The 26,689-nt window shown below is 39.8% G+C and overlaps 4 protein-coding genes across 7 annotated transcripts; 2 read left to right on the top strand and 2 right to left on the bottom strand.

Moving 5' to 3' along the window:
• Nucleotides 1-808: 808 nt before the first annotated feature.
• On the bottom strand, nucleotides 809-5,175 carry LOC115749975 (putative BPI/LBP family protein At1g04970). The gene is made up of 6 exons (XM_030687035.2): nucleotides 4,237-5,175; nucleotides 3,392-3,531; nucleotides 2,519-2,870; nucleotides 2,111-2,359; nucleotides 1,575-1,700; nucleotides 809-1,132 (listed from the first exon to the last, which is right to left on the bottom strand). The coding sequence occupies exons 1-6, from the start codon at nucleotides 4,666-4,668 to the stop codon at nucleotides 953-955; spliced, it is 1,479 nt and encodes a 492-aa protein (XP_030542895.1). The 5' UTR covers nucleotides 4,669-5,175; the 3' UTR covers nucleotides 809-952.
• Nucleotides 5,176-6,076: 901 nt separating this feature from the next.
• LOC115749978 (syntaxin-51-like) lies at nucleotides 6,077-10,876 on the top strand. Its single transcript, XM_030687040.2, has 6 exons — nucleotides 6,077-6,370; nucleotides 7,645-7,863; nucleotides 8,665-8,870; nucleotides 9,024-9,124; nucleotides 9,248-9,292; nucleotides 10,523-10,876. The coding sequence occupies exons 2-6, from the start codon at nucleotides 7,649-7,651 to the stop codon at nucleotides 10,652-10,654; spliced, it is 699 nt and encodes a 232-aa protein (XP_030542900.1). The 5' UTR covers nucleotides 6,077-6,370; nucleotides 7,645-7,648; the 3' UTR covers nucleotides 10,655-10,876.
• A 1,501-nt stretch (nucleotides 10,877-12,377) lies between these two features.
• On the top strand, nucleotides 12,378-17,819 carry LOC115749974 (transcription initiation factor TFIID subunit 6-like). Of its 4 annotated transcripts, XM_048274324.1 has the most exons (13): nucleotides 12,380-12,825; nucleotides 13,287-13,373; nucleotides 13,739-13,840; nucleotides 13,918-14,026; nucleotides 14,219-14,271; nucleotides 14,308-14,322; nucleotides 14,425-14,562; nucleotides 14,659-14,754; nucleotides 15,192-15,316; nucleotides 15,701-15,833; nucleotides 16,109-16,234; nucleotides 16,312-16,423; nucleotides 17,365-17,819. In XM_048274324.1, exons 1-13 carry the CDS (start codon nucleotides 12,700-12,702, stop codon nucleotides 17,709-17,711), a joined length of 1,569 nt encoding a protein of 522 aa, XP_048130281.1. In that variant the 5' UTR covers nucleotides 12,380-12,699; the 3' UTR covers nucleotides 17,712-17,819. The 4 variants fall into 4 exon arrangements, with proteins under 4 accessions (XP_048130282.1, XP_048130280.1, XP_048130281.1 ...); XM_048274323.1 differs by having other exon boundaries at nucleotides 12,379-12,825; nucleotides 14,237-14,322; XM_030687032.2 differs by having other exon boundaries at nucleotides 14,219-14,322.
• Nucleotides 17,820-19,367: 1,548 nt separating this feature from the next.
• LOC115750025 (V-type proton ATPase subunit e1) lies at nucleotides 19,368-22,373 on the bottom strand. The gene is made up of 4 exons (XM_030687153.2): nucleotides 22,224-22,373; nucleotides 21,951-22,101; nucleotides 20,313-20,360; nucleotides 19,368-19,610 (listed from the first exon to the last, which is right to left on the bottom strand). The coding sequence occupies exons 2-4, from the start codon at nucleotides 22,046-22,048 to the stop codon at nucleotides 19,544-19,546; spliced, it is 213 nt and encodes a 70-aa protein (XP_030543013.1). The 5' UTR covers nucleotides 22,049-22,101; nucleotides 22,224-22,373; the 3' UTR covers nucleotides 19,368-19,543.
• Between the last annotated feature and the right edge of the window lie 4,316 nt (nucleotides 22,374-26,689).

Genomic DNA, 26,689 nt, shown 5'->3' with positions numbered 1-26,689 from the left:
AAAGGAAAAAGATCGTTATGCGTTTACATGAAAGTCGCCGTCACCTAGAAACCATCTCAGCAGAATTAATAATTTGCTTAACTGCGACGTTTAGTATTAATTTTACTTTCCATTCTCCCATTATATCCACAATCCACATTTTCGAATTAAATTTAATTGGTATTATCTTTTTATTTGCCTTTTATGATATACTCCACTATATATTTTTTCAAATCTATAGGTATTTTCCCCGCGTTTAAGCAATAATGCAAATTTCAATGGATTTCTCTTCGTGGTTTAATTTAATTTAAGTTCGCATTTATTGATATTTTTCTTCTTCTTCTTCTTCTTCTTTTTAAAATTTTTCTTTTTCAACTCTTTTGTTTTTATCAACCGTCTTCGAGGTTCAATGAAAGCTATTAATAAGAAAATTGTTGTTGAGACATGCATTCTATCTGATTTTGTAGTTGTTTTAACATAATGTTCCATCTAGGAGTATGGTTTGTTTAAGAGAATAAAGAATCCAAGTTACTGAACTTTCTGAACTATAATCCATATAATTTGTCAATTTTTGTTCAAGTATTCTCTTTAATTATTTGTCGAGCGTATTAATTTTGCGCAATGTATGGGTCTCTCTGTCTGGCTTGCTCGAAGTTCTCGGATAAACAAGTTCAACTGTGCCGACTGGTGACAACGCGAGAGAGAGAGAGAGAGAGAGAGAGAGATTTTGTGTATTTTGATTCACATCCCATAATATAAGCAACTTAAAGTTACAGCATCTGAGGAATTCCAGACAAAAAATGTATCATGATACAAGGACAAGAGATTCAGGAAATATAAGTACCAAGTGACTTATTGTGCAAGAAATTTTGGGCTTTTTCTACTGTGCAAGGCTTTACCAATCTCCTACATACATTTTTCCAAACTGTACATGACAAATTGCACACTTCAAGTAGTGAAAGAACCACCACAACTAAATCGAAACAGATGTCTTGTAGCTCACGTTGCTGCAGACCAGGATGCCCGAATCAGCGTACCAGACTCTTGCATTCTCAAGTGCAAATCCGTGAGGGAGTGGCAGTGGGAATCCCCTCATAAGGTGTAGGTTCACGTAAGGAACAACCACGGTCTTGATGACTGTTGACAAAACCGTCTGCACAGAATATAGTAGCAGGTGATTTCAAGGACGAGTTCTCCACTGGACCAGTTGAAGAAATGAACAACAGATAAAGGGAAACATCAGAAAACATCGGTATTCATTGTGGCACTCCTAGATCCTGTCATGACGTACTTACCGCGGCATTAAAATGGGCAAATTCGAAAAGAAAGTCTCAGTTTCTATGCAGGATGCCATGTCAGTCCTAAGGTGAGACCAGACAAGCCTACACGGCAACTTGAAGTATCGGACCCCAATAGCAGCTAAGCGATTCAAACCACAGAACAAATTACAAAGAGGAGAATCTTGATTGCTGCACAAGCACCATGACTTTCACCCTCGTGCTAATTAGGCTTTAGGCTTCTGTAATTGTTAACAGGCGCACAGTAATATCCCTCTGTCAGTTCAGTTTGTAATCTAGGAGTTTTAGATAATATACCTGAACCATTAGCATGTGCAGATTACCAATATTGCTCCACTTCAAAGAGGCAGTTAGGTGCTCCACTCTAATGCTTCCAGCCAAATTATTCTGCAGTATATGCGCCGAACCTGAAGAATCTATCACCTGATGCAACAGGAACGTTTCTATCATCATTATTACAAAATGTCTATCATTTCCAACAAACCACTTGAGCCAAAAAGAAAGGGAGAGAAAGAGTGACAGAAAAGGTCAATTCCTCCAAAATAAATCAGAAGCTTATCAATTTCTGGGTTTTATAATAACCAGGATTTTGAATTATAGCCAGCGTCTAATTCAGGTCAGTGGGATGACGGCTGTTAGCATCTTACAAGCTCTTCTTCTTTCATACCCTATACAAGCTTAATCTCTAGCACCAGTTTACTTTAGGTGTTTCATAACTTAGAAAAAGGGAGATGGACTTTAGCTAAATAATAGCAAAGTCCATATAAGCACAACCACCGGGACAAATCGACGCAAGATTGTTACAGATCTCAAGAGTTGTAGAACAAACACACCAGTGAAATGCAGGCAACTGGTATGACTTCACCGGCATCCAGAACATCAACTATAACATCTGTGTAGATGGTAGCACCAATTCCCTGTTTAGTAACTTTTATAAGAGGTGGAGAAGATACGGATATGTTGAGGTCCATGTCGTCATCTGGATACTGCTTGTACAATTGAGGCACAATGTATTTCCATCCAGCCGTGTTCAGTAGGGCTTGATCTGGTGTCTTGTCCACAAGCCAGTGCATATAATCTACCTGACCAAAACAAAATAAAATAAAATAAAGAAAACAATATCCGGTAAGCCGACGGCACCGATCAGCCTTTCATAAAAGCCTAAACATACAAAGACAACCACATCAAAGCTTTTAATCAGTTTCATTACTGGAAAAACAGGAAACAGAACAAGAACTTACATTGAAGTAGACAAAAGATGCTGATTTAAGTACATTTTCATGTAAGGAAATCTCAATCATTTCATTGGCACCAGTGCAGGTAACTGAAGTGGTTTGTTGTCTGTGAGGATAGTTGGATGCAATGATCTTGTCTTCTGCTGTGAATAGCCCATTGATCTCGAAGTCAATGGAAGAATTACTCAACAGTGGATCGCTCACGACAGTAACATTCAGAGAAGCAACATTGCCAACTGGAATTTTGTTTGGAAGATCTTGCAGTAAGGCATCTAGCTTCAGTATTTCTTCTCTAATCTTCCTGGGAATAGCTTCCTCGACTGCCGACACTATTTTCCCTTGGAAAGCACCCACTACCCTGAGATTAGAGAAGCGAAGCAAACACTGTAAGTAGCAGGTTTCGTGCAGCAACCAGAAAAAGGGCAGGTCCATGGCCCTTATGAGAGGCATCAAAGCAATGCCAAAGCAAAGCTTTTACAGGTAATTTACAGAAGCAGTAGTATATCTCTAGATATGTAATCAAAAAATTCAGAGTGTTGGCAAAGGCAAATAACTGTTCAATCATCTGCCAAATTACTGCAAAACAGGACTGACTTGGAGAAACCCAACCTTTTCAGCAAAATATAAGTACGTGTGGGTGTCTCTATAGTCATTAACCGATGCTTTTGACAACTTTCAGTTCATTTACCACCACGCTTAAGTATTCATGATATGTCAACTATGTACTTGTTCTACCGGGAGAGAAATCAATGGGAGACACACACTAAAACTTTTCCATGAGAAACTCAAAAAGATCAGTTAGTGACCCCAGTAATAGTGGATAGATTATAAGATATTGAAAATTCAGAGAAAAAACACTAATTCAACACGATTGCGTACCCTTGATATAGCCAAGATGAGCCACCATCAATTTTGATCGAGATGGCTTTCACATAGCATCCACATTCAGGGACAGATAGCTTAAGAAAACCACCTAGATCCTTCAAGTCCAAGGTAAGTCCCACTTCCATATCTTCAATCTGTCATTTGCAGCACTTCTCAACACTATTCTTTACACTGTTTACAGCATATGCGTGATAAAAAAAATGCCTAAGAATCAGAGAAACAATAACATGAAACTTTAAAAGTTGTGCTGCAAATGACTGAGTGTACTAATGAGAATGAAGCATCACGCTCATAGGAGTAGCAATATCATCTCCTTTCACAAGATTGACAAATCTTTTAAACTTTTATGAGATAAAAGACACAGAAGTGTAATGACATCTTTTCGACAAGCTTTCAAAGAGATTAGGAAAGAGAGAGCAGGAAAATTGAAGGAGAACTGAAGAAACTCAGTAAGCATCAGTTAGTCCTAACCACATAGAATCATCAAAGTTCCAGATGAACATCAGCACTTCCTGCCATATAAAAGCTTAGCTCACCCATCATCCAAGCAGCTATCACCGACTCAATCGCATATATTCACAATGCCAGGTTTCCTTTTGACAACTATGTTGGAAAAGCAACCGCACCTAGATCAACCCATGCTTTGGAATCAGATTAAGTTCAAAGTGAAAACTTTCTTCTCAATAAGCAAATACTCGCGTTAGACTGTCAAAACTGTTACTATTTAACCAGCTACTTCTCTAAGAAGACATACTAGAACCAATAAACTTCAAGCTCATACTTCACTAATTCAACAAGAAAATCGTGAGAACATATTCAATAAGAGATCTTCACGGTACCTGCACAGAAGCACTACCTTCATCAGATATCGGTAAAGGGACCAGCCACGTACTATAAGAATACTGCCAATTCATGCTCAAATTCGCAGTAGCCCCAGAAGCTATTAGCACAATACCCTCCTCACCAGTCTTGACATATGAATAATCTACCTCAACCCCATCGACACTGATGTTCGAAAGAACAACATGAACGCTGCCCACAACTGGGATTTTCAGATATTTCTCAATTTGTGGCAGCTGAAGCGGGATGATCGAGTACACCGCTCTGTGCACGAGCAAGTCTTTAGCAAAATCAAGACCCTTGTCGGACACGAGTATAGAAATGAAGCCTTCTTCGTTAGCACGGACCTGGGCACTCGCAGGACTCAAAAGAAGTGGAAGAACAACGAAGAAGAAGAAGGTTGTGACCTTGAGCTGTGATGAACAACACATGTTTGTGATAAAATCAAGCTCGAAGAGATGCCATGGATTGAGAAAGAGGAGTTTTTAGCACTTGGGTAATTGATATCGTGTTCATCTGGGACATGGGCAAAGAAGCTTCAAAGCAACTGATGGGTCTGTCTATCGAAACTAGCAACAAGAAAGAGAGAGAGCAAGAAAGCAATTTGTGCTTGTCGATTCAGAGAAACGTAATTCGCATCCATACAAGTTGCAAGAGAAGGGTTGAAGTTTCTTGGAAGCTTGTTCATTAAAGTGAACAACAATCGGGATGAGTCTCTCAGATATTATAAGGATTGACAGCGAACGCGAGATGAGGCTGCGTGTACAGGGCGTGGAAATGAAGATGGCAAATGTGGAGAGCGATAAGATGAGACGGAAGCTCGAGATTCGCATCTACCGGGATCGAATCTCCCCACGTTCTTCTTCCGTTTTCCAGGTTTTATGGCGGGCTCGGAGAATGAAGGAATTCTTACCTGCGAGAACATACCTAACTCTAGTGGAATTTGGAATATCTCTTGATGCTTCTACTCCTTAAAAAGGGTCTCTTTTTCACCTACTAAATACCTCCTCAATTATCCGACAAAAAAAATATACCTTCTTAATTCTGACCAGAAAATTTTTAGATATCTTCTTAATATTTTGACAAAAAAAAAAAAAAATCGAATCGACCCAATCATTTATTAATTTCCATATCGTCGTTATTCGGACGACGTGGCCGATCAAATGTTGTCGGTGATCCGTGACATCATACCGATAAATTATTGCATTCCTACCTTTTCTGTTATTATTAAGAATCATAATTTAATGTTATTGTCGTGATTTTTTCAATTCTATATTATTTTTAAAAAAAATCTCATCATTTTTTTTTCTTTTCCAAGTATCGCTCAACTACTTATTTTGTATGTATTGTACCCATGCTTAAATGGGATCCGAATCGTCTAACATTGAAATTTTCGTGACATGCGTGACGTTACTCAAATCAAGCCGTCCAAATAAAAATGGACGACCCGATTTGAGCCACGTTTGAGATTCAAAATTTTTCAAATCCCAAAAAAATTCCTACTCATATTTTTTCCCTCCTTTTCAATACATGACGTGGTTCAAATCACGCCGTTCATTTTCATTTTGAGCGGATTGATTTAAATAATATCACGCATGTCACGGAAATCTTAATATTAGACGATCTAAATCTTGTTGAAATGTGTAAATTAGTACTCTTTTTTTTTTTTTTTATGGCTCACATGTTTCATTTTTGTAATTTTGAGACAATTTTTAAAAAAATTATCAAATCTAAAAATGTTTTTCCGATTCGATGTGCATATAACTTCTTTTTATCATGTAATGATTCATTCCCATCAAATATTTCTAATAAAGTGAATTTGTTTAATCTATGATGAGGCACGGTTTAAAGAAAAAGAAGAAGGATAAACGTCGGAATCCCTCTCTCTCTCTCTCTCTCCGAGCCTGGGTCGCCCTTCGATTTCTCCATAGAAAGGAATTCTTCATCTTCTCCATCATCTTCCCCTTCTCCAGTTCCACGATAATCATTCTCCCTCTGTCCACTCAACTAGGGCAACGATCGCCATCGCTGCAGTTGGTGCCTCCATTAGGATCACCAGGAATCGCGTCTTCAAGTCGCGTCCTCCGATTCCTCACCTTCTCCGTCGCCGGCGAGATCGAGAGACTTCAAAAGGTATTTTTTTCACTTCTTCGATTCGATTCTGGTACTGGAAGGCATTCTTTGACTCTTTTTTTCTTTTTCCCTCTTTTTGTTCGAATGGAAGATACTGTGGCTCAATTATACCTCTTCTTGTCGGTCGTCCCGTGAAATAGAAGTTTTTGTTGGACGATAGTACATTGTTGGGAGTTGTTAGTCTGATATTTGAGCGGGGACAAGGATCGATTTATGCTAAAGGTCATGGTGCATCGCTAGGGTAAAGAACTGAATGCGCAAGTTGAGACTCGTGTCATAGTGTGAATATTAAGGCGGTACTTTATGTCTAGTGGCATTCTCCAGGGTACGGTAGCCTTTTCAAATATCGGGGAACATATGAATGTGGCCACATTGTAGTGGATCAGTAGATGATCCAAGACCTCACGACTGTTCTTGCGCATGCATGTAACGTCTGTGACGTACATATATGTGCTGAGGGCGTTCATTCTATAGATTTGAGCTTGTTCTTGAGACCTACTGGTGGATTTTCATGCTTGAAGCAAGAATGTGGATTGTCATGCTTCAATGCCAGAATACATACTAACTTTGATATGATTCGGGGACATCATACCTTATGCTCTGTTGCTTGCCCACTTGATCATTTTCCATTCATATCTGTTGATTATTGTGTAGTTATTTTTTCCGGTAGCAATTTGTGAGTCATCCTCTGGTCTGATTCATGGTAGGCAATCACGTTTGGTCGGTTCTACTATTCAATAATAGCAGTTGTCTTTTAGATGTTCTATTTTAATTTTGACTCTTGTGCCCATTGAAAAGGAGGCATAACAAGCGACCAGCTTTGTGAGCTATGCTGCTTAGTGTGCTGATTTGTTGGCTTTCAGGTGAAATGATGTGTGTTCTTCGGTATGGTTGAAAGAGTATCTGGGTTTTCCCCACCATTCAGCCGTTAGCTTGAAAGAGCATCTAAGTTGGTTCTCTGGGGATCTGTTGTGCTAATGCCTATACTCTTTTTTTTACAGTTTTAGCAACAATTGATGGTGTGAAGACTGGATTTTAACAAAAACTATGGATTGACAATGTTTACTAGTAAATTTTCATAAGCACTGTTATAGATTTGCCTCCCATCTTTACTTTACTGTCATGTCCGTGTCTTTCATGTGCCTTCTATCATTTTCATTATTCATTTATAGTGGTGGGGACTTCACAGAAGTTGTACTCCCTTGTATGGTGTCGTAGAAGGTTATTATTTGTTGCTGTACTCAACTGCAACTTACCATTCGTTTTTCCTTTAGGAGGATGGCCTCTTCCGGAGATTCGTGGATGAAAGAATATAATGATGCAGTAAAACTGGTTGATGAGATCAGTAGCATGGTTGCTGAACGCAATACATTGCCCACATCAGGACCTGAAAGCATGCGTCATGCATCTGCTGTACGGAGAAAAATTACCATATTGAACACTAGACTCGACAGCTTACAGAACATTTTGACGAAGCCATTCAGCAGGCCCATGTAAGTCCATTTCAGGCCATTGCTTTGATGGTTCTGCGGAAATTATGAACTCTTGGGCCTCTATCAAAGAATCTTCTGGCGATTGTATGGTGTATATTGATGATTCTATCCTTCCATGAATTGTTTGCTGAATTTGCCGATTGAAAAGTTGTTTGTTGATGCTATTGCTCTGGTGATCTTCCTGTATGTTGATCTTTCTTTCTGGCATGATAACCAAGCAGCAAATGGACTAATATTTTTCTGGAAGTGCTACTGGCTAAAATGAGCTTCAGCATATAATTGTTTTTTCATAGATTTACGTGTAGAGTTACAAGGAGCCAATTTTCAGCATAAATTTGTACAAGTATATGTATGGAACTTTACTTTGATCGATCTGCGTGCAGTCTTAATGTTTCTCATAAGATCTCCTTTTCATTTCACACTAGATCTTTACAATAATGTCTAAGCTTCTTCTATTGTTATTATGTTCCTTTTAAGTATTCTAACTTTTTTTAGATAAGTTTCTTATTAACTTGGATGGAGTTTTTGGACCCAGCATGGTGATTGAATTTTTGTCACAATGTGTGAAAGTGGAGTACATTCTAACAACAGTCAAGTCTTCTTTGTGTGGTTTGACAAAGAAGCGGAGAGCTGCGAGCCTTTTGAACTATTGAAACGTAATTAAACTCATGAATTGTTGTTCTGGTCAATAAAACTGCTGGAGATAACAAAATGCTTGTGTTAGTCAGAGTAGTTTCTGCTACTTTTGTGAGTTCAGTTATTTTCTGATTTTCTGGCAATGCTTCCTCTTTTCTTTCACAGATCAGAGAAAGAGATTAATCGTCGCAAGGACTTGCTTTCAAATTTGAGAACAAGAGTGAACCAGATGGATTCCACCTTGAAAATGTCACAGGCTGCTAACAGGGATAGCTTGCTTGGGCCAGAGATAAAGCCGGCGGACGCCATGAGCAGGACTGTGGGGTTGGACAATCAAGGAATCGTGGTTCTTCAGCGACAAATTATGAGAGGCAAGTTTCTTATCTAGGACTCTTTCACTTGCCATCCTACCATTGGAATTTGGCGTATGGGAAGGCCTGGATATAGAGTTTTCTCCTCTTGGTGATCTATCATTTATGCACTGGTGAGAAAATTAAGTCTTTGTCTGTGTGTGCCTTTGACAGAACAAGACGAAGGTCTTGAGAAACTGGAGGAGACAGTAGTAAGCACAAAACATATTGCATTGGCAGTGAACGAGGAACTCGACTTGCATACTAGACTAATTGTATGTGACGTGTGTTGTCTATTGTATGCTGCATTTTTTTTACCCTTTACTATCTCATCTATAGATTGTCGGGACTGAATTTTCCAGTTGGAAGTTTATTCAGTTGCCTCTTATGATCTGCAGGATAACTTGGATCAACATGTGGATGTTACGGATTCTCGTCTTCGGGTATTTTCCTTGCAAATACATATTACTTTTACAAGCTTGAATTTCAGTGAAGTTAGTTGGTTAGTACTCGGGATAAGTGGCCTTTCTCCGAGCTCTAGTATACTGTGTGCAAGAATTTTGAATGAAGCGGGTTGAATCTCAATAAACTTAGAATTTGTCATATTCATGTGGAACTTTCACAAAAAAAATAAATAAATAAAAAATAAAAAGGTCTTATATGGGTTCTGAAACATGGTTGAACGATGAGACCAGAGGTTCTATACTTTCTAGGTTGTTCTGGCCTTGGAGAGCTTGCACTAATATATTTCCCTATATTTCCCTATATTTCTTATCCAAATTGTAATGAGGTAGATTTTCAAGGTTACATGAGGTCCTTTTCTATATGCTTTAAAGGATATAGTTCATGATTAAAAAATACTAAAGATATTTAGATAACTATTTTGAACATACTTAGGCTGCATTTCGTGAGGTTTTTGGGGAAAGTTTTGGGAAAATGCAAAGTAATTGGGTGAAAGAGGCTTTTTTTTTTTTTTCTTTCTAAATGCAAATAGTGTTTAGTAAAGTGTAATTTTAAAGTGCATTGGGAAGCAACTTTGCTTCAAATGCCGTTTGGAGAAAAATACACTTTTGCTATTTTTAAAATAAAAGTAAAGAAAAAACCCCAATCCTTCATCAATGAGCTAGATCTGGCATCGATGATCCTAGCTTGAGGTCGTGCGACCTAGCCTGAGATCTGGCCTCGTTGGTGCCAGATCTAGCTTGCTGGCGGTCATAGTGGCCTCGTCGGCATGATGACGGAATTTTCGGAATTTCGAAATTTTACTGAGAGCAGATTTGGGGGAGAAAATGTATTAGCATTTTGGAAATGTTCAAAGCCCAAATGGGAGCCTTGGGCCTTGGGCTAAAGGCCTTTAGATGGCTTTGGAAATGCAATTGCATCTTTCTTAACGAAAATTGTCAAACAGTCCTTGCATTTCCCCAAGGGCTTTTAAAGCCACAAAGGGCTTTGACAAAATGTTGTCAAACACAGTACCATGGATGTTATAATATTAATACTCAATACTTTAAGTATGCTTTATGCACGCTAGTTGAGATTTTTTTTGGTCCGACGGAACTCAGAGAGCATGCTGTCTCTTTTAGGAATGTCTGTTTATGTGTTGCACATTTCATTCGTTAAAAAAAAAAAATTGAAGGATATTGGTTTTGTTGATTGATCTATTACGAGAACAGAGAGTGCAGAAGAACCTGGCAATTTTGAACAAGCGCACCAAGGGAGGCTGCACCTGCATGTGCATGATTTTGTCTGTTATCGGGATCGTGATTTTGGTCGTGGCTATATATTTGTTGATCAAATACCTGTAAATTGAACAACTGAGAAGCGACTAATTTCGCCTGAGCGTGGTTTGAATCTGGCCATGGTGGACATTCTTTTTTTCTTCTGTCTGGGTGTGTTCCACTGTTTGTTGTCTTTGTCCTGCGAATTGAATCTGTTGTGTAAAGTGTGGGCGGCTCCATATGGCTGATTGTGAATCCAACCTTCTCTGTTCAGCAAACGAGGCAGTTCAGAGTTCTGAACCTTTTTCACTTCGGATGAATGTCTTTTTTTTTTTTCAACCACAGAGAGCCCCGTTTATGGCATTGAAATTGCTCGATGCTCAAAGTATACTTGAAGGTCGAGCTATACCGTTCATTGACCAATGTGCGTTGTGGATTTCATGCCCAGAGGATGACGCCTAGGTCGCGTGTCCTTTTTGATCCTAGGCCCAGGCGAGAAAATACTCCTATGGGAGTAGCTCTTCGTTCTCACACAAAGGAAGCTGTCAATATGTGAAGGGGAAGATTTTCGTTTACAAACCCCGGCACACTGCAGGAATGCATGGTTTTGTCATGCTTGATAGGTTTTTGGTTTTTTCGTATTTGATCGTTGACCTTTGATGCCTTTTAGCATGCGAAGACGAGGGAATTAAAGGTGGCGAAGCCGGATGTCGCGCCGCCTGTTGGAAACCCCCCTTTCGCCTCTTTCGATTGCCTGCTTTCAAGTTTTGATTAAAATAGATACATGGTTGAGGACACCGGAGAAAATGGGATGATCTCGAAACCTTTCCTTGGCAGAGAGGATAACTCTTTGAGCAGTACTAACATGCGTAATCGAGTAAATAATGTGGCCGAATGAATTGGATGCAGCTACCGAAAGTCTTAATACGGTGTACGTTGCTTGACTCAAGGCGCTCGTAGCTCCGAAGCAATAAGAATTCGATCTAGTTGATGGACGCATGGTCATGCTCCTTTCTTGGGCTCTTCATTTGGAGGCCTAAGCGATAGGTTGGTCACCTTCTGGTTCAGCCCGTAAGGAGTAATTCCATTTCCGGTTTGGGCCCACATGACGAATCGAAGATTGTGCATTGCCAACGCAAGTTTTGTTCAGGGATAATGAGAAAGTCTTTGAAATTTGACTCAATGTGCATACGACTTTTAAAATTTAATTTATTCAATATAATTCTTGAATTTTAATTCAATATGTAATGTGGTTCATTAACTTTTAATTTGTTCAATGTAATTTATGAATTTTTTTTATACATGTTTAACTTGGTTTCTATATTAAATGAAAATGTTCAATATTGTCTCTCCATTAGTTTAAGTTCGGGGATAATATTGAGTATTTTAGTTCATCGACTAAAATTAACATGTGCCAAAAATCTAGAGGTCAAATTAAACAAACTAAAAGTTCATGGGATTTGAATTTATTCAATGTGATTCGTGACTTTCAACTCACTGTGTAATGTGATCCATAGAATTTTAATTTATTTAATGTGGCATATGAATTTTTTGTACATGTTTAATTTAGTCTCCGAATTATATGAAAATGTTCAATATTGTTCTATCATTAGTTCAAGTTCGGGAACAATATTAAGTATAATTCACGAATTTAAATAAATATGTCAAAAGTCTAAGATTATATTGAATAAATTAATAGTTTATGCAACATATTGCATAGTAAGCGCAACTTCTTCTTTTGCGGGTCAAAACGTTAAATAAATGAAAAGTTGATCAAAGTTGAGGCATCATTTATGTTATTTTCCATTTTCTTTAATAAAACCTTCTTCCCTTCCTGGGTCGGAGTTAACTGTCGATTCGTCTCGCAGTATAAACCCTAGAGTCGAAGATTTTTTTTCAACCCCTGAATTCGAGAAATTGAAGGCACAGCTCAATCGATTTGCGTAGCTTTTCTTCAATTTGATGTGTTGTTCGTGGTTTCTTCCTTGTTCCGAATCAAGCTTTGTGTCCTCCGTGGCTTCGGTGATCGCGGCGTGGAGAGAAAGCTCGTAGGCGGCCTCGAATGATGCAGTTTTGTTAGCCGCTCAAATAGAGAGAGAGAGAGAGCGAGAGAGAGAGAGAGAGAGAGAGAGATGAGCATTGTGCCGAAGGAGTCTATCGAGGTTCTCGCGCAGACCATTGGCGTTTCAAATTTGTCCCCCGATGTTGCCGGCGCTCTCGCTCCTGATGTCGAGTACCACCTTCGAGAAGTCATGCAGGTACGGTCGCCGAATCGATTGCCTGTTCTTCGAGTCTATTATCGTACTGCGATGTCTTCTGTATGACACGGCATGAGTCGGTGACTGTTGAGCTGCCTTCGCTTTTGGGTAGATCCCCAATTTTCACTCGTACGCACGAAATGCCGCTCTCCTATTTCCCGCTTGAGTGAATTGGTTTCCCTAATTGGAGCTAAACCTAGTGTTGATGGTGGTCGATTGCTGTGAGAAATGACGATGACATGTTGCTAGGCTGGTGTTTCTGGTGCGCTAGTAGAAAGAAGAACTTTGCTTCGGAGACGGGGATGCAATTACCTAGGTTATGAGGGGCTTTTGTTATGGTGTTGTAGGGTGAAGCTATTTTTCCCGTCCACGAATCATTGCTGTAGAAGTGTTGTTGTTGGAATACCAGTTGCAGTCTTGATGTTTTGTTAATTAGGGGTTTTTCTGTTTGGGTGTTGCAGGAGGCAATCAAATGCATGCGCCACTCGAAGCGAACGACACTGACTGTTGATCATGTGGACAGCGCTCTTAAATTGAGAAATGTGGAGGTGATTGTCATATGCTACTGCTATTACTTGAAGTATTGTCTGTTTGGATGAGAACATAGCAGGTTAGGAGATTTCCATTTGCGGTTAATCCTGCTGTGGAACAAGGAATTATTGCAAATATAGGTGAATACAACCATCATTGATAATTCCATCTAAATATGGCACTTATAAGACCTCCAACGTCCCTTTCTAATTTCTTTTTGTTACTGTTCTTTTGGATGGACAATGGAATGACTCTCATGTGAAACCTTTCTTTATAACTTTCCCCTTCATGTACCTGCCAAGTGACAGCGGTCACGTTTTATACGGGCATTCTCTCTGCAATGTAGTTCTCTTCATTCTTGTGTGCCATTTCCTTGTTGTAGCCAATATATGGATTCGCCTCCAGTGATGCACTGCGATTCAAAAGAGCTGCTGGACATAATGACCTGTTTTACGTAGATGAAAAGGACGTGGAATTCAAAGATGTAAGACATATTTGATTTTTCTATAGATTCTTCCATCTTAAGTTTGTGTGGATTTTCTAATGAGCTCTAGCTTGAAGATCATTGATGCCCCTTTGCCGAGAGCTCCGCTTGATACAACAGTTTCTGCTCATTGGTTAGCGATTGAAGGGGTTCAGCCTGCAATTCCAGAAAACCCTCCTTTTGAAGGTATCCTGGTGAAATTTGGCATATGCTGGAGCTATACTTTCTTAATTAACCTCATAATAAAACAAAAATAGGTGTTTGCTTTCTGATTTTTAAGGGATTTGTTCCTCTGTAGATCCTTATTATGTGGAATATGTTGGATGAATAACTCTAGATTGTCTGTTAACTATTGTGATTCTACTTTTTCATTTGTAGCGCTTACACTGGCATCGGATGGCAAAAGGTTCGAAAACAGGGAAGACGGAATTTCTATTGACATCAAATTACCCATTAAGTGTGTATTATCTAGGGAGCTTCAGGTAAAGTATCGTGATTTTTTGATGCAGTTATTCTTTTCCTAGTTTCCCTGACCCTAACAGAAAGATCATCTGCTAATACTTTCCTTTCATTCTGCTGTGCAGCTATACTTTGACAAAATTAGAGAACTTACTGTTAGCAAGTCGGACTCTGTCCTCTTTAACCAAGCACTTGTAAGCTTGGCCACTGACTCGGGTCTTCATCCTTTGATTCCCCATTTTACGCAGTTTATCACAGATGAGGTACTACTTATTCTTCTTGTATTATATGTCGTCTTTTCACTACAATTAACATGTACTGCCTACTCTTAGTTTAGTTCCTTTTGTCTGATTATCTAGGTTACACGAAATTTGAGCAAGATCTCTTTGCTTTTTGCCCTAGTGCGCATTGTGGGAAGCCTTCTTCGAAATCCACATGTTCATATTGAACCCTATGTAAGTTGCAACATCAGCTGTTTTTCAAATTTAATTTTGATTAGACTTACATTCAAGTGTTATTATGATGTTAAATGGACAAAAGAAATGAGTACCCAATGATCCATGCCAAAATCTATGTACTTTTTCCTTGATCCGTTTGTGTATCGAACTACACATGTAATCCTGTAAAGTGGACAGCTATACCATGTAGTCATGAGCTTGCAGGATCAAATAACAGCATGAATATTATATGCATATCTCTATTTTGCTTTCCTCTATATGTTTGCCTTTTACCCCTGGACTAACTAGAGGCCTTATTTACAATAATTTATTGAGTTTGTGGGAGGCAGTTTCAGTTTACTTGCACCCTATAATCATTCACTGTTCAGTTGTTTGAAGTAAAGTTTTACATTGTCATTGATTGATCTTCTACTTTCTAAATCTCCTTTCTCCAGCTGCACCAATTGATGCCATCTGTTGTTACTTGTCTTGTTACCAAAAGATTGGGTAATCGGTTAACTGACAATCACTGGGAGCTCAGAAACATGTCAGCGAGTCTGGTTGCATCAATATGTAAAAGGTAGTCATGTTCTTCCTTCTTTTTTGTTTTTGAGTGAGTTTTAAAGATGTTGAGAAACTGGAGATATTTTTACTTTACGCGCATTTCATGATGCTGAGAGCTTTCATGCTGCCTCCAATCTTGTACCTTGGCATTTGTCCTTGTGCAAGCATCAAGGATGAGAGGAGGAATATTCTTCAGTAAGTTCTGGCTATTTAGATAATCTACCTCACCTGTGGTGATAATACTTTATGCACTCTTCATTTAAGATTTTAGCTGCTCAGTTGGAAGAGGAATAAAGTCCACTCATGGCTCAGACCTGCATGCAGGCATGTGCATGTGCTATAGCTGCTTTTCTGTTTTATGAGAATCAGCGAATCACATTACCTGAGGTATTTGTTGCAGATACGGGCATGTTTATCATAATCTGCAGCCGCGTGTCATACGGACTCTTGTTCATGCTTTCCTAGATCCAAAGAAGTCATTGCCTCAGCATTATGGTGCAATTAAAGGATTAGCAGCGCTTGGACCTAGTGTGGTATGTTCAGCACTGGTAAAGATTGTAGTGCCCATATGCTTTAAAATATAAGAATAGCTTCGGCTAAAACTTTTAAGCAACCGAAGTTCACTCACTTTAGAACTTCTCTAATCCTTGTAATTTCATTATTTGTGATTTCCATTTGAAAAATATGAACTGCATTGAATTTTACTTTATGCTCTTGTTTGAGATGTTTATGTTTCCTTTTGGTCTTGTTCATTTGCAATAATTTGTTACTGTCGGTTTTTAACAATTTGCAATCTTTGTCAACATAGGTTCGGCTGCTGATAATACCAAATCTTGAGCCTTATCTGCAACTTCTTTCGTCAGAATTGTTGCCTGAGAATCAAAGAAATGAGATAAAGAGGCTTGAAGCATGGCGTGTTTATGGAGCACTGCTGGTTAGTTTGTTGTCTTGCCTCTCTCGAGAATATGGGTATACAGATTAGTCTAATTGTGTGAAATTTGTTGCTTCCAGAATGCTGCTGGCCTTTGTATGTACAACCGGCTAAAGATGCTCCCTAATTTGCTCTCACCCCCAACTCGTGCTGTTTGGAAGACCAACAGGAAGGTCGTGATGGTGATGCCAAGTATGAGCTCAAACCCTATAGCAGTTGCATATTATCAATTGATTGTCCCACTAGCATTGTTTGATAATTAGCGCTGATTTTGTACTTGTAATAATTGCGTGTAGAGAAGTTCTGCACATGATTGGAATGTTAAATGTGCTTTGCATCGTTGGCCATCTGCTTGTTGTGAGCCCTAGAGGCCTCTGCAAATTAAATGTCCTTTTATAGGAATGATGTGACTATTTGCCTGTCTTATTTTATAATTTTACTTGATAGTACCGTAGGATTCAACTGCTAATGGTCCCAGCTAGACATGGCCGGTTTGGCCGAACGGCCGGTTCCGGTTCAGGAACCGGCGGTTCCGGGCCGGTTCCAATTCGGAACCACCAGTTCCCGAGCCCAACGGCTCTTTCCTCCTGGGCCTCCCCCTTTTTTTTTTTAATAAAAAAAGGGGTTGGAACCGTGGGCCCGGTCAACGGGCCGGTTCCTGGCCCACGGTTCCATTTGGCCATGTCTAGTCCCAGCAGTGCCTGCTGAGAATGGAATGGTTTTTTGTTCCTGTGTGGTGTTTTCTTCCAGATAGTTCATGGCAGCGTTATTTTCTCTCACTAGATGGGCTCATGGTGTACGTGGTCTTACTATAGCGGTACTAAAACTTGCTTGTTAATGGAGATCTTGTCATGCTGATGGTTCCCACTAAGCTAAAGTGATGATGGCTGATATAAAGCTTTGTGAAAGAACCAAATTCAACTCATGTTGTCCGGTTATGTTGTTAGTTCTGTTTTTATATGTGAGGACTTTTGGATTTTGCTCTCGTCATGTTCAGTTTTCCTTCCCTCCAATCTTAGTAAAGCCTATGATAATCTTGCTGCAATTCTTTTCAATCAGTTACTTTCCTTAAAATCAATTTGTTGTTAACTTAGACATTCTTATATGTGATGTACTTTCACATGGGCACTCAGATAAACGAAGAGCGAGTTCAGACAACTTAATGCAGCAACCTCCACTGAAAAGGGTAGCCACAGAGGGAATGATTGGTGGCATGCCTGCCAATCCCATGCAAGGAGTAGCGAGCGGATTCTCAGGGGCAGTGGGGGGTCCTGGTGTTGCTGTATTGCGTCACTTGCCCAATGAAGGCACCTCAGGAATTGGTGCCGGTGGTAGTTCAGCTTTAAAGACATCAAACACCTTAGCCCAGGCTTGGAAAGAGGATGTGAATGCTGGACACTTGCTCGCGTCGCTGTTCGAATATTTCGGCGAAAGCATGTTCTGTTTCACTCCGAAGCCCGAGTTGTCCATCTTTTTGTGATTATTTAAGCTGTGTGTACCTTGTTTTATCTTATCCAGGGCCATGTTTTGTGGAAAATTTAAGTTGCACCTGTATAATTGAACCGTTTTAATTATTCTTCTAGTAATCTGTGGAAAGGGTAATGTAAGAGCCATTGCGCTGGCCCGTCCCTTTGAAGCCGGAAGATGTGCTATGCTGTTCTGCCAAATTGGACTGAAGGGAATTACGATCGTTCATTTTCCCCATCACTGTGGCGGGGCCGTGATTAGGCCGGAGCTGGCCCATGAGCTATAGTTTGTGGGTGAAATTCGCGAGTGGGTTCCTTAAGCCTTAACTGGCCTCAAGCCCCAAAGTGGGCCTTTAAGCAAAGGGCCATAAAGGGTCATTCACGCCCAATTGATGCCCCCACGTAGGCCTAATAGGTGAAACTTTTTTCTGGGCCTTTAGAAGTCGAATGCCCATTCGGTGACATTTTACTGTACGGACGAACATTTAATGCCCATTCTCGAGGTCTTCTTTTGACCTTAAGTGGGCTACATGGTCTAATGATGGGCCCAATTGCAGTAAACCGCCATATTATAGCTGCCCACTTGCAGGCCCACTATGATGCCCAACTTTGGGTCTCGTAGTCGTCACGTGGGCCAACTTGGATCATTTTTCGGTGGACCGGCCGATTAACTAGGCCCATGTTTTCTTATGGTCTTAGTTTACCGATACGCATCATAAGGGCCGCTCCCTATAGACACTAAAGAGGGCCGATTGGCCCAAAGTTGGGCCCATTTGCATTCTCGGGCCCATTAGGAAGGCCCACTTTTGGAGCCTAAAATGGGCCAGTATCCAATGTTGGGCCGCGTGACGCCGCCCAAATGTCCTTTATCTGTGGACCGGCCCATGAATACAGCCCATGTTTACATGTGTGGCCCACTTGCTGTATACGGCTACACCGTAGAACAACACGTGAAACCCCACTTCGAACCCCAATTATGGGCCTCAAATACGTCACGTAGCCCGTGGGTTCTTTTTTGGTGGAACGGCCCATTAAGTAGGCCCATGTTTCCGTCTAATATTTTCGTAAGGGCCACTCCCATAGCGCCTAAAATGGGCCAGCTGGCCCAATGTTGGGCCCCTTCGAGTTGTGATGGGCCCATTAACATGGCCCACTGTAGCACTTCAAACGGGCTAAATGTCCATTGTTGGGCTGCCTCACTTGGCCCAACGTAGGTCCTCTTTAGGTGGACCTGCCCATTAACAAGGCCCATATTGCATCCATCTTTCTAACTGTAGCGATGCCCACCATAAGGGCCGCTCCCTTTGGGACCTAAATTGGGCCAAGTGGCCCAATGCTTGGCCTTTTTGAATTGGAGGGGCCCATTAACTAAGGCCCACTTTGACGCCTCAAGTGGACCGCGTGTCCCGATGTTGGGCCCTTTGGGCTCTCAAAAGGGCCATGTAGTCCCATTGTTTCGCCCATTACCGGCAACAGGCCTCCTTTTGACGCTTATGTCGTGTATAATGAGGCCCATTTCCAGTGGACTTTATGGCCTTCATTCGTGGTCTTAATTGGACCATTAGTGCCCTAATGAAGGCCACTAAAGCACGTGTGATTTTAATTTTGGATTTTAATTGAACCCATCTGGGGTCCCGTTTAAAGCAAAATATTTTTAAGACGACAGAGACAGACTGGCAAAGATTAATTAAGAAGCTGATACATCAATGGGGACTAAGAAAGGAGGAAAAGACTCGCTCACACACAAATACTGCAAAAAATAATCAAATGGTCCTGTCGACCAGGAATCCGATACTTCTCATCAAATCCTGGGTCCACCAACGATGGCATATATACTTGAAGAGCTTTATTCTCCCTCACTCAGAATGGGGACAATCAGTGGTTTCATTTGAGCAAGATAGACAATTGCCCACCTGAAGAGAACGAAATGAACTAAACTCATCTCCAGGAGCAATTCGCAGTCAAGTTTCAATTTCTAAAAGAACAATCAGAGCTCATTGTAACAAAGTTCCAATTTCTAAAAGTACAATCAGACCTCATTATAACAACAGTCCAAGCGTTATCCACTGCATGCCTTAATCTATATTGATTTCCATATTATTAATCATACAATTGGCAGTGACAGAATCCACATACTGCAGAGCCAAAAGTGAATAGCATATATGATCATCGAACAAGTAAATTATAAGTTCACTCATCTTCCTTTAAAGTAAAAAGAAAGCCCTTCTCGATCTTATCTCTTATGCAATCGTAAGCATGCCTATAAGATTCCACTCTTATTGGAAGGATTTGTAATCCATGTAACTATTAAAAACCTTATTGATCTGTTTTTCTAATATTCACCACCCTGACAAGCTTAAAAGGACAATATTGTAGCTTCAATTCATGTGACCAACAATTAGTACATCTCAATACATCCATTTTTATGAGAGTCAGATTTAGAAAATATTCATGCAACAGTTATTGTCGCTAAACTAATATGACATCCTCACAATTCAAAATACCATAAAAAAAAAAAATGAGATACTGAAATAGCTTGAGTAGCAAGAAAGCAGTCACACAGAACTAAATGCTCACAAAAACTTAAGCAGATAAATTATGATAAAAGTACTCACATCATCCAACAACATACTGTTGCAGTAATGATCAACGTTAGATAGAACCTGCATTGCAAGAACATGTTCATTCAGCATGGCAAGAAATCTACACGGTACTTTTAAATTTAAGAAAAAATGAACAAGAAACAAATGTCAGGAAGGCACAAATATTCTTAAGCATGTGATAAGAGAGAAACAACCAAAATGTTCTACAGGAACCACCATGGTTAGATGTTATTCATTTCCGCTAAGAGAGAGTTGCTGCAGAGTTCTGATATATGTCTTACAATGAGCAGACACTCTATATAAACATTTAACATCAGCAACTCAAAAGTAAAATTTAACTCTTTTCATGGGAACACAAAGAGATTTTATAAATAGGAATGACTATTAAGCATTACAAGGCATAAACCGAGAAATATCCAACAATAGATGAGCTGCCCAAACAAATGCAGCCAGTTCAAGAGATCAAACCATCAAAGTATCAGCAGATGATATTTGAACATGCAAAATCAAAGAATGTACAAATGAATATATATATTTCAAACAGCAGTCCTTAAATAGAAACTTATGCACAATCCAGATATAACAGTCGGACTTGGCATTTTGAAGTTCAAATGAATCAGATACATTATGCATCATTCACATTCAGAGCCACTTAGACAAATTCATGGTTGCCAGCCAGCAGGAAACAGACACAATCCCCGAAAACAATCGGATTGAACTTTTAAGATATCATAGCTCTTTCATTTGCAACGGAACAAGCACAACAAAATTGGATGAGAGAAAAAATTTTTATCAAATTTTAACAGATTCATTATTTGATCATGTTGTCAGGATTCTTTTCTTTGTTCAAATGAATCAGATATGTTATGCATCATTCACATTCAGAGCCACTTGGACAAATTCATGGTTGCTGGCTAGCAGGAAACAGACAATCCACGAACAATGGAATTCGACTTTTAAGATACCATAGCTCTTTCATTTGCAACAAAACAAGCATAATAAAATGGGATGAGACAAAAGACTTTTATCAAATGTTAACAGATTCATTATTTGACCACATTGTCAGGATTCTTTTCTTCATTTTAGTTTCCTCATATCTTTTCCTACCTTCAGACCTGTTCGTGTCTACAAACAGACTACAATTTTTCATCAAATAAACTAAGGCGACAGCTTATTAAATATAGGCCACCACAACCAGTTAGCGACAGTTTCCTTCTTCACAGATGCAAACCGTAAGGCCAATCCTACTTCCACCATCAAGTCTCCTACTATGCCATCGACATTCACAGAAGAGATTTGGCGGAAAACATCTAATCTAATGGGCCATTTGGAAATGAATTAACCATCGACATTCCTAAAACAATATAACAGAAGCCCCAAACTGCACTAAAATTGAGAATCTACTTAGATAGCGACCAAGTACAAGCAAAAGCAAACTTAGCTAATGACCAGCACACTTCACAAGGCTTGCATTGCGGCATACAGATGATATTACAGACAGAGAAATCAACAGAAACACTTAAAATGTCATAATTCCTTAAACGGAAAACAACCGATTACTTGCAATTTGGTATTGTTCTATCTGAAACCACACTATCGAACCAGTGCAGGAAGAAGGAAAGGACAAAAACGTCAGAGCAGAGAGCATACAAGTTTGTCGAAGGCCCTCGGTTGCAGCAGATTCTGGTGCAGAGAGACGCAATGATCCCAATCACGATGAAGATTAGGGTCGTCACCATAAACCCCATCGATCACCGTATCTACAGCCAAGAACGCACAGTCCGGCGATCGAATTCGGAATCTGAAGCCACAACTAGGGTTTCAGATCATGCCAAGACACCAAATCGCGGATCAACACGCATGTTCCAGCTAGCCAAAATCACGATCAACAACTACAACAACGAAATGAAACCGAAGTCACACCTTCGGGATCTTCCGATCGCTCCCGCTCGGTGCTCACGAAGGAGAGGATCGATCGCTCGTGAAGCTCCCGTAGCGAACTTAAAATCGGTTGTCGTGGCTTGTGAGTCGTGACTGGTGATCGTGGACCTGCCTCGTTCGATTTAACCGGACGAGTCGGGTCAAACCGATTTAGGCCCGATTCGGGTTCATTATGGAAGCCCACGACAGCTGAACGAGAAGTGCTTTACTTGGGCTCCCGTTTTGAGCTGTCGAAGTGTAAAACTGAGGGCCACTTCTCTGTTCAAATCTCTACAGGCCCATGAATAGTGGATCATTTCAAAAATATTTTTTCAAACAATGATACAAAACGATTGCTTGTATCGTTTACGAAAATTAAAGAATGCAAAATATTTTCACTGTTGACGAAATGGTTAGAGCTAAATTCTCATCGGTGATGAAAAAAATTGTCATTGATTAATTATTTCAAACGATATAAGCGATCATTTTTCAAAAAAATATTTTTCAAATCATTCATTTTTTGTGAAGCAAATGGAGCTTTAATCTTAAAAAAAAAATAAAGACAAACCAAATTCTTTTGTAGAGTCTTTTGTAAGGATAATTACAAAAAAAAATCCTAAACATATTTCAATTGTATCAATTCAATATGTCCGGCCAATTTTGCCTAGTTGGATTTTTATTTTTAGTCAAAACCCGACTGGCATTACATGGCACTACCAGCACTAATTTGAATATTTAAAAAAAAAAATTATGGATGCGAGGGTTTGCGAGGGCTACGACACCCTCGCCGGCACGGGGCAAGGGTGTCCCGGCCCTTGCAAGCTCTAAACGAGGGCGTAGTGGCCCTCGCCTAGTTTGGATGATGGCCTTGCTTGCCTAAATTGAGCGATGGCCGTGATGCCCTTGCTGGCCCCAAATGTTGGGGGAAAGAACAAAAGAAAAGAAAAAAGATTTATAAAAATTTTAAAAAAATTATTAAAAGTCACATCACTACCGGCCGATTAAAATTGTTCGGATGGAAATAATTGACATAAATGCATAAAATTTAGAACTGAATTGACACAATTATAATATGTTTATGATTTTTTTTTAATTATCCCGCCTTTGTGGACTAGTGGAGGTATAGCACATGCAATGGACCCACTAATTAAATTAAGATCAATGACTTTAGTGGTCATAAAAAAACTGAGTGAATTCACCAAAAAAACCCTTCATGGATGGATCGGAATAATTGTTTGGAATATCCCGTCTTGTTTCCCATACTCCCAATCCATTCCTGCTCTTTTTCAAATTGGGGTCTCGGAACTTGCAATAATGCAGCTCATCCCTTTGTAGACGCGGTTTATCTAAAGCTTTTGTTTATTTTTTTGGGATATTGCAGAAACTTTACTTCGCAATTTTATATTATCAGTATGAAACCTACAAAAAAGAGTATAAAAAAAGTACCGCGATAATAAGTTTTATAGCCTAATCGTGACATTATAGATTAACTCATTGAGATATTGTATGCATTGGCCCATCTCATATCAAACCTCACGGTTTTTCCCTTTGACGTACAAGTGGGCACTTTTCCAAAAGGTCACCTATCCTAAGAGTGCTTCCACCCGTCTTATTTCGACGATCACTCCCCGCCCTTATCGGACCAAGTCGTTATACTAAATTACTTTACAATTGCCATGACATAATTCTGGAACTTTAGCCTTGACATATCGACAAGAATACAATCTCATACATGTTTCGTGAACACCGTGTCTAAAGGCGGTATGTATATCTAAAAATTAAACGAGTACTCTGACGCTTCTTATTCCTCACTGACCATATAAGTGAATAGCTGTGACTTACCAAGAAAGTTTCGTGGGCAAAGAGAGAAATTGGCTTTCCCCATAATGTCCACCATTGATGAATTACAAAGTATGGCTACCACCTACGTATCAACACTTATTCAATTCTTATAAAAGATCAAAAAAGAAATACTTATGGTAAGGATTAGGAACACAACGAAATGGAGAGTAAAAACGAGAAAAAAAAAATCGAGATACAAGATTTATCCTAATTCATCCTTAAACTAGGGTGACATCCAATAGAGGATTTCACTACAATTAGCACATTTCATCTCTTTGTTGCAACTCTTAATTATAAGAGAATGAGAATATATATCCACTTAGTAGCTAGACATAGGAGCGCTGCCCCCCGTGACTAATAAATTACACGCTAAAATTATAAAAATCCTCTCGCGTCTCTAAAGCATTGCCCCTTGTGACCCCCCACCAAGGTGGCTCTCCTGGACTCGTGCTCACTCAATAGGATTTCCGTATTTTCTTATTGATGAAAAATATGAACCTCGTCTCAATACTTATTGATAAGATATAATTTATTTAATTATTCCCTTCCTATCCCATATTTAATGCGGACACCGGCCAAAGGAGCACGTCAAAAGTATCCCATGCGTTGAATTCGGGATAGATCTATGCATCTAGAGTTTCGGATCAAGTGGGACTCTTTGTGCGCTCTTCAGATCCCTCAAGAGCTCTCCCATGCATTTAGTTCACGATGTGGACCGCGTTCTCACATCCTTGTGAACCCTAGTTCGCATGGCTCGGGGTGCGACGCACCGTTGGGGACAGAGACGCACGGGGACGAGGACATGGAAGTGACGCCAGACGGAACGTAACCATTCTAAGAAAACGACACAACTGATAAGAGAGAGAGAGAGAGACTCAGACAGGATCTTGCAGGTTACAGGTTGCCTCCGCCAAGAGCAGATTGCGTCGAAAGTCAATCGTGTGGGACTCTCACTCTCAGACAGGATCTTGCAGGTTACCGGTTGCCTCTGCCAGGAGCAGACGGCGTCGAAAGTTAGTCGTGTGGGGGCACGCATTATCATCTCCTTGAGGACAGGCTCTTGTCGAACATGTGACGTAAGGAGGGACGTGTGACTTTGGCATTTCTTAGGTTGCTGACTAAAAGTCGGTACCACCATTAATGGAGGGCACAGCTTGCACCCAGATTCAACCCGAAGAGGGGACCTCCGTACTTCGACCAATTATTGTTTGGAAGCATAGTTACTTTTCCCGTGAATGGCATACCGAGAGGCCGCCAAGAGTGCTTGCGGTCCATGGCAGAGTTTGGAGAAGAAGAGTGAATCGAACTTCTGATAAATCCATCATCGAGTACGCATCTAGGCCTAAGAAGAGATCCAATGTCATCGCAAACAGAGCTGACTTCTTGAGCGGAGGGTCGAAGGATCAATGGTCGCGAGAATGAAATTTGGCCGAGTGCAACATCGGCTTGCCCCCAATGCGTGCACATTTCAGGCACACGCCGCGTCCTATATTTCTTTGGATTGAACAAGTCAAACGAATACGGTCCTATTGTGGTATGAATGATTATCATTCTCAAGTTCCGTATGGGATTGGAAGTTGATGGTCTAAATATTAGGTGCCAAATATAAATCGCATGTCATGTCAATAATACCCAACTTTAAGTTGTAGCTCGAGCTTAAAGCCTGCGTTCATAATCTCTATTACTTGTACATTTATTTATTGTCCTCACATATTTGTCTAATTATTTCCGCTTTCATAATCGCTCTATGTAGAGATTGGAGAGTTTCATGATTTTACAATCAGATTTTCATTCTAAGGAAAAAGCTGCATCACTTGATGGTCCACGGCAAATGACAAACCGATTCGTCGCATCCTTGAGTTATCCACTCTGACTATCATCTAATGGTTGTATATGGATGTCGGCAACCAATAGGGAAAAATAATTCGGGGATTTTGGATTATCCCGTTACCGTCGACTTTATCAATCAATAACTAGCAATTTAACATCATCTTATCACAACATTTATCCTGTTAAATTAAGGAAGTTCACAGAACTTAACACCAGAATAAATTATTCCAATGACCACATGACATGTAGGTTTATAGAAATCAATCTCCAAGAACTATGGCCGAAGACATGAACAAATAGAGGGAAAATAGAACATATATTTTTACTACCCACAAAAAAAAATTTACACGGCAGTTACCCGCTTTCTCAAATGGATGTATAGGAAAAATCCAATTTCTTTTATTACCAATTTAGTCCTAAATCGTTTGCATTCGTGCCAATTCAGTCATTATGACCAACTTTGACTGAAAATTACTAGTGTGGCATAGCCAACTTTGACGTGGTCAAATTTTACTAATATTTTAATATTTCTCGATTTATTTATTTTTATTTACTCTCTCTCTCTCTCTCTCTAGTTGGGTGACCAGCTAGAGGTGAGGGCCTGAAACTTTTTTTTATTAATTCAGTCATAATTCTTTTGCATTAGTGCCAATTCAATCCTTTCGGCCAACTTTGATCAAAAATTGCTAGTGTGGCACGGCTAGTCCCGATATGGCCGATTTTTAATAATATTTTAATATTTTTTAATTATTTTATTTTTATTTTTTAACTTCTTCTTCTTCCAATCGAGTGACCGG

Source organism: Rhodamnia argentea, chromosome 2 (genome assembly GCF_020921035.1).
Source record: "Rhodamnia argentea isolate NSW1041297 chromosome 2, ASM2092103v1, whole genome shotgun sequence".
Classification (NCBI taxonomy): Eukaryota; Viridiplantae; Streptophyta; class Magnoliopsida; order Myrtales; family Myrtaceae; genus Rhodamnia; species Rhodamnia argentea.
Note: the sequence above shows the minus strand (reverse complement) of the source record. Positions and strands in the feature narration are given on the sequence as shown.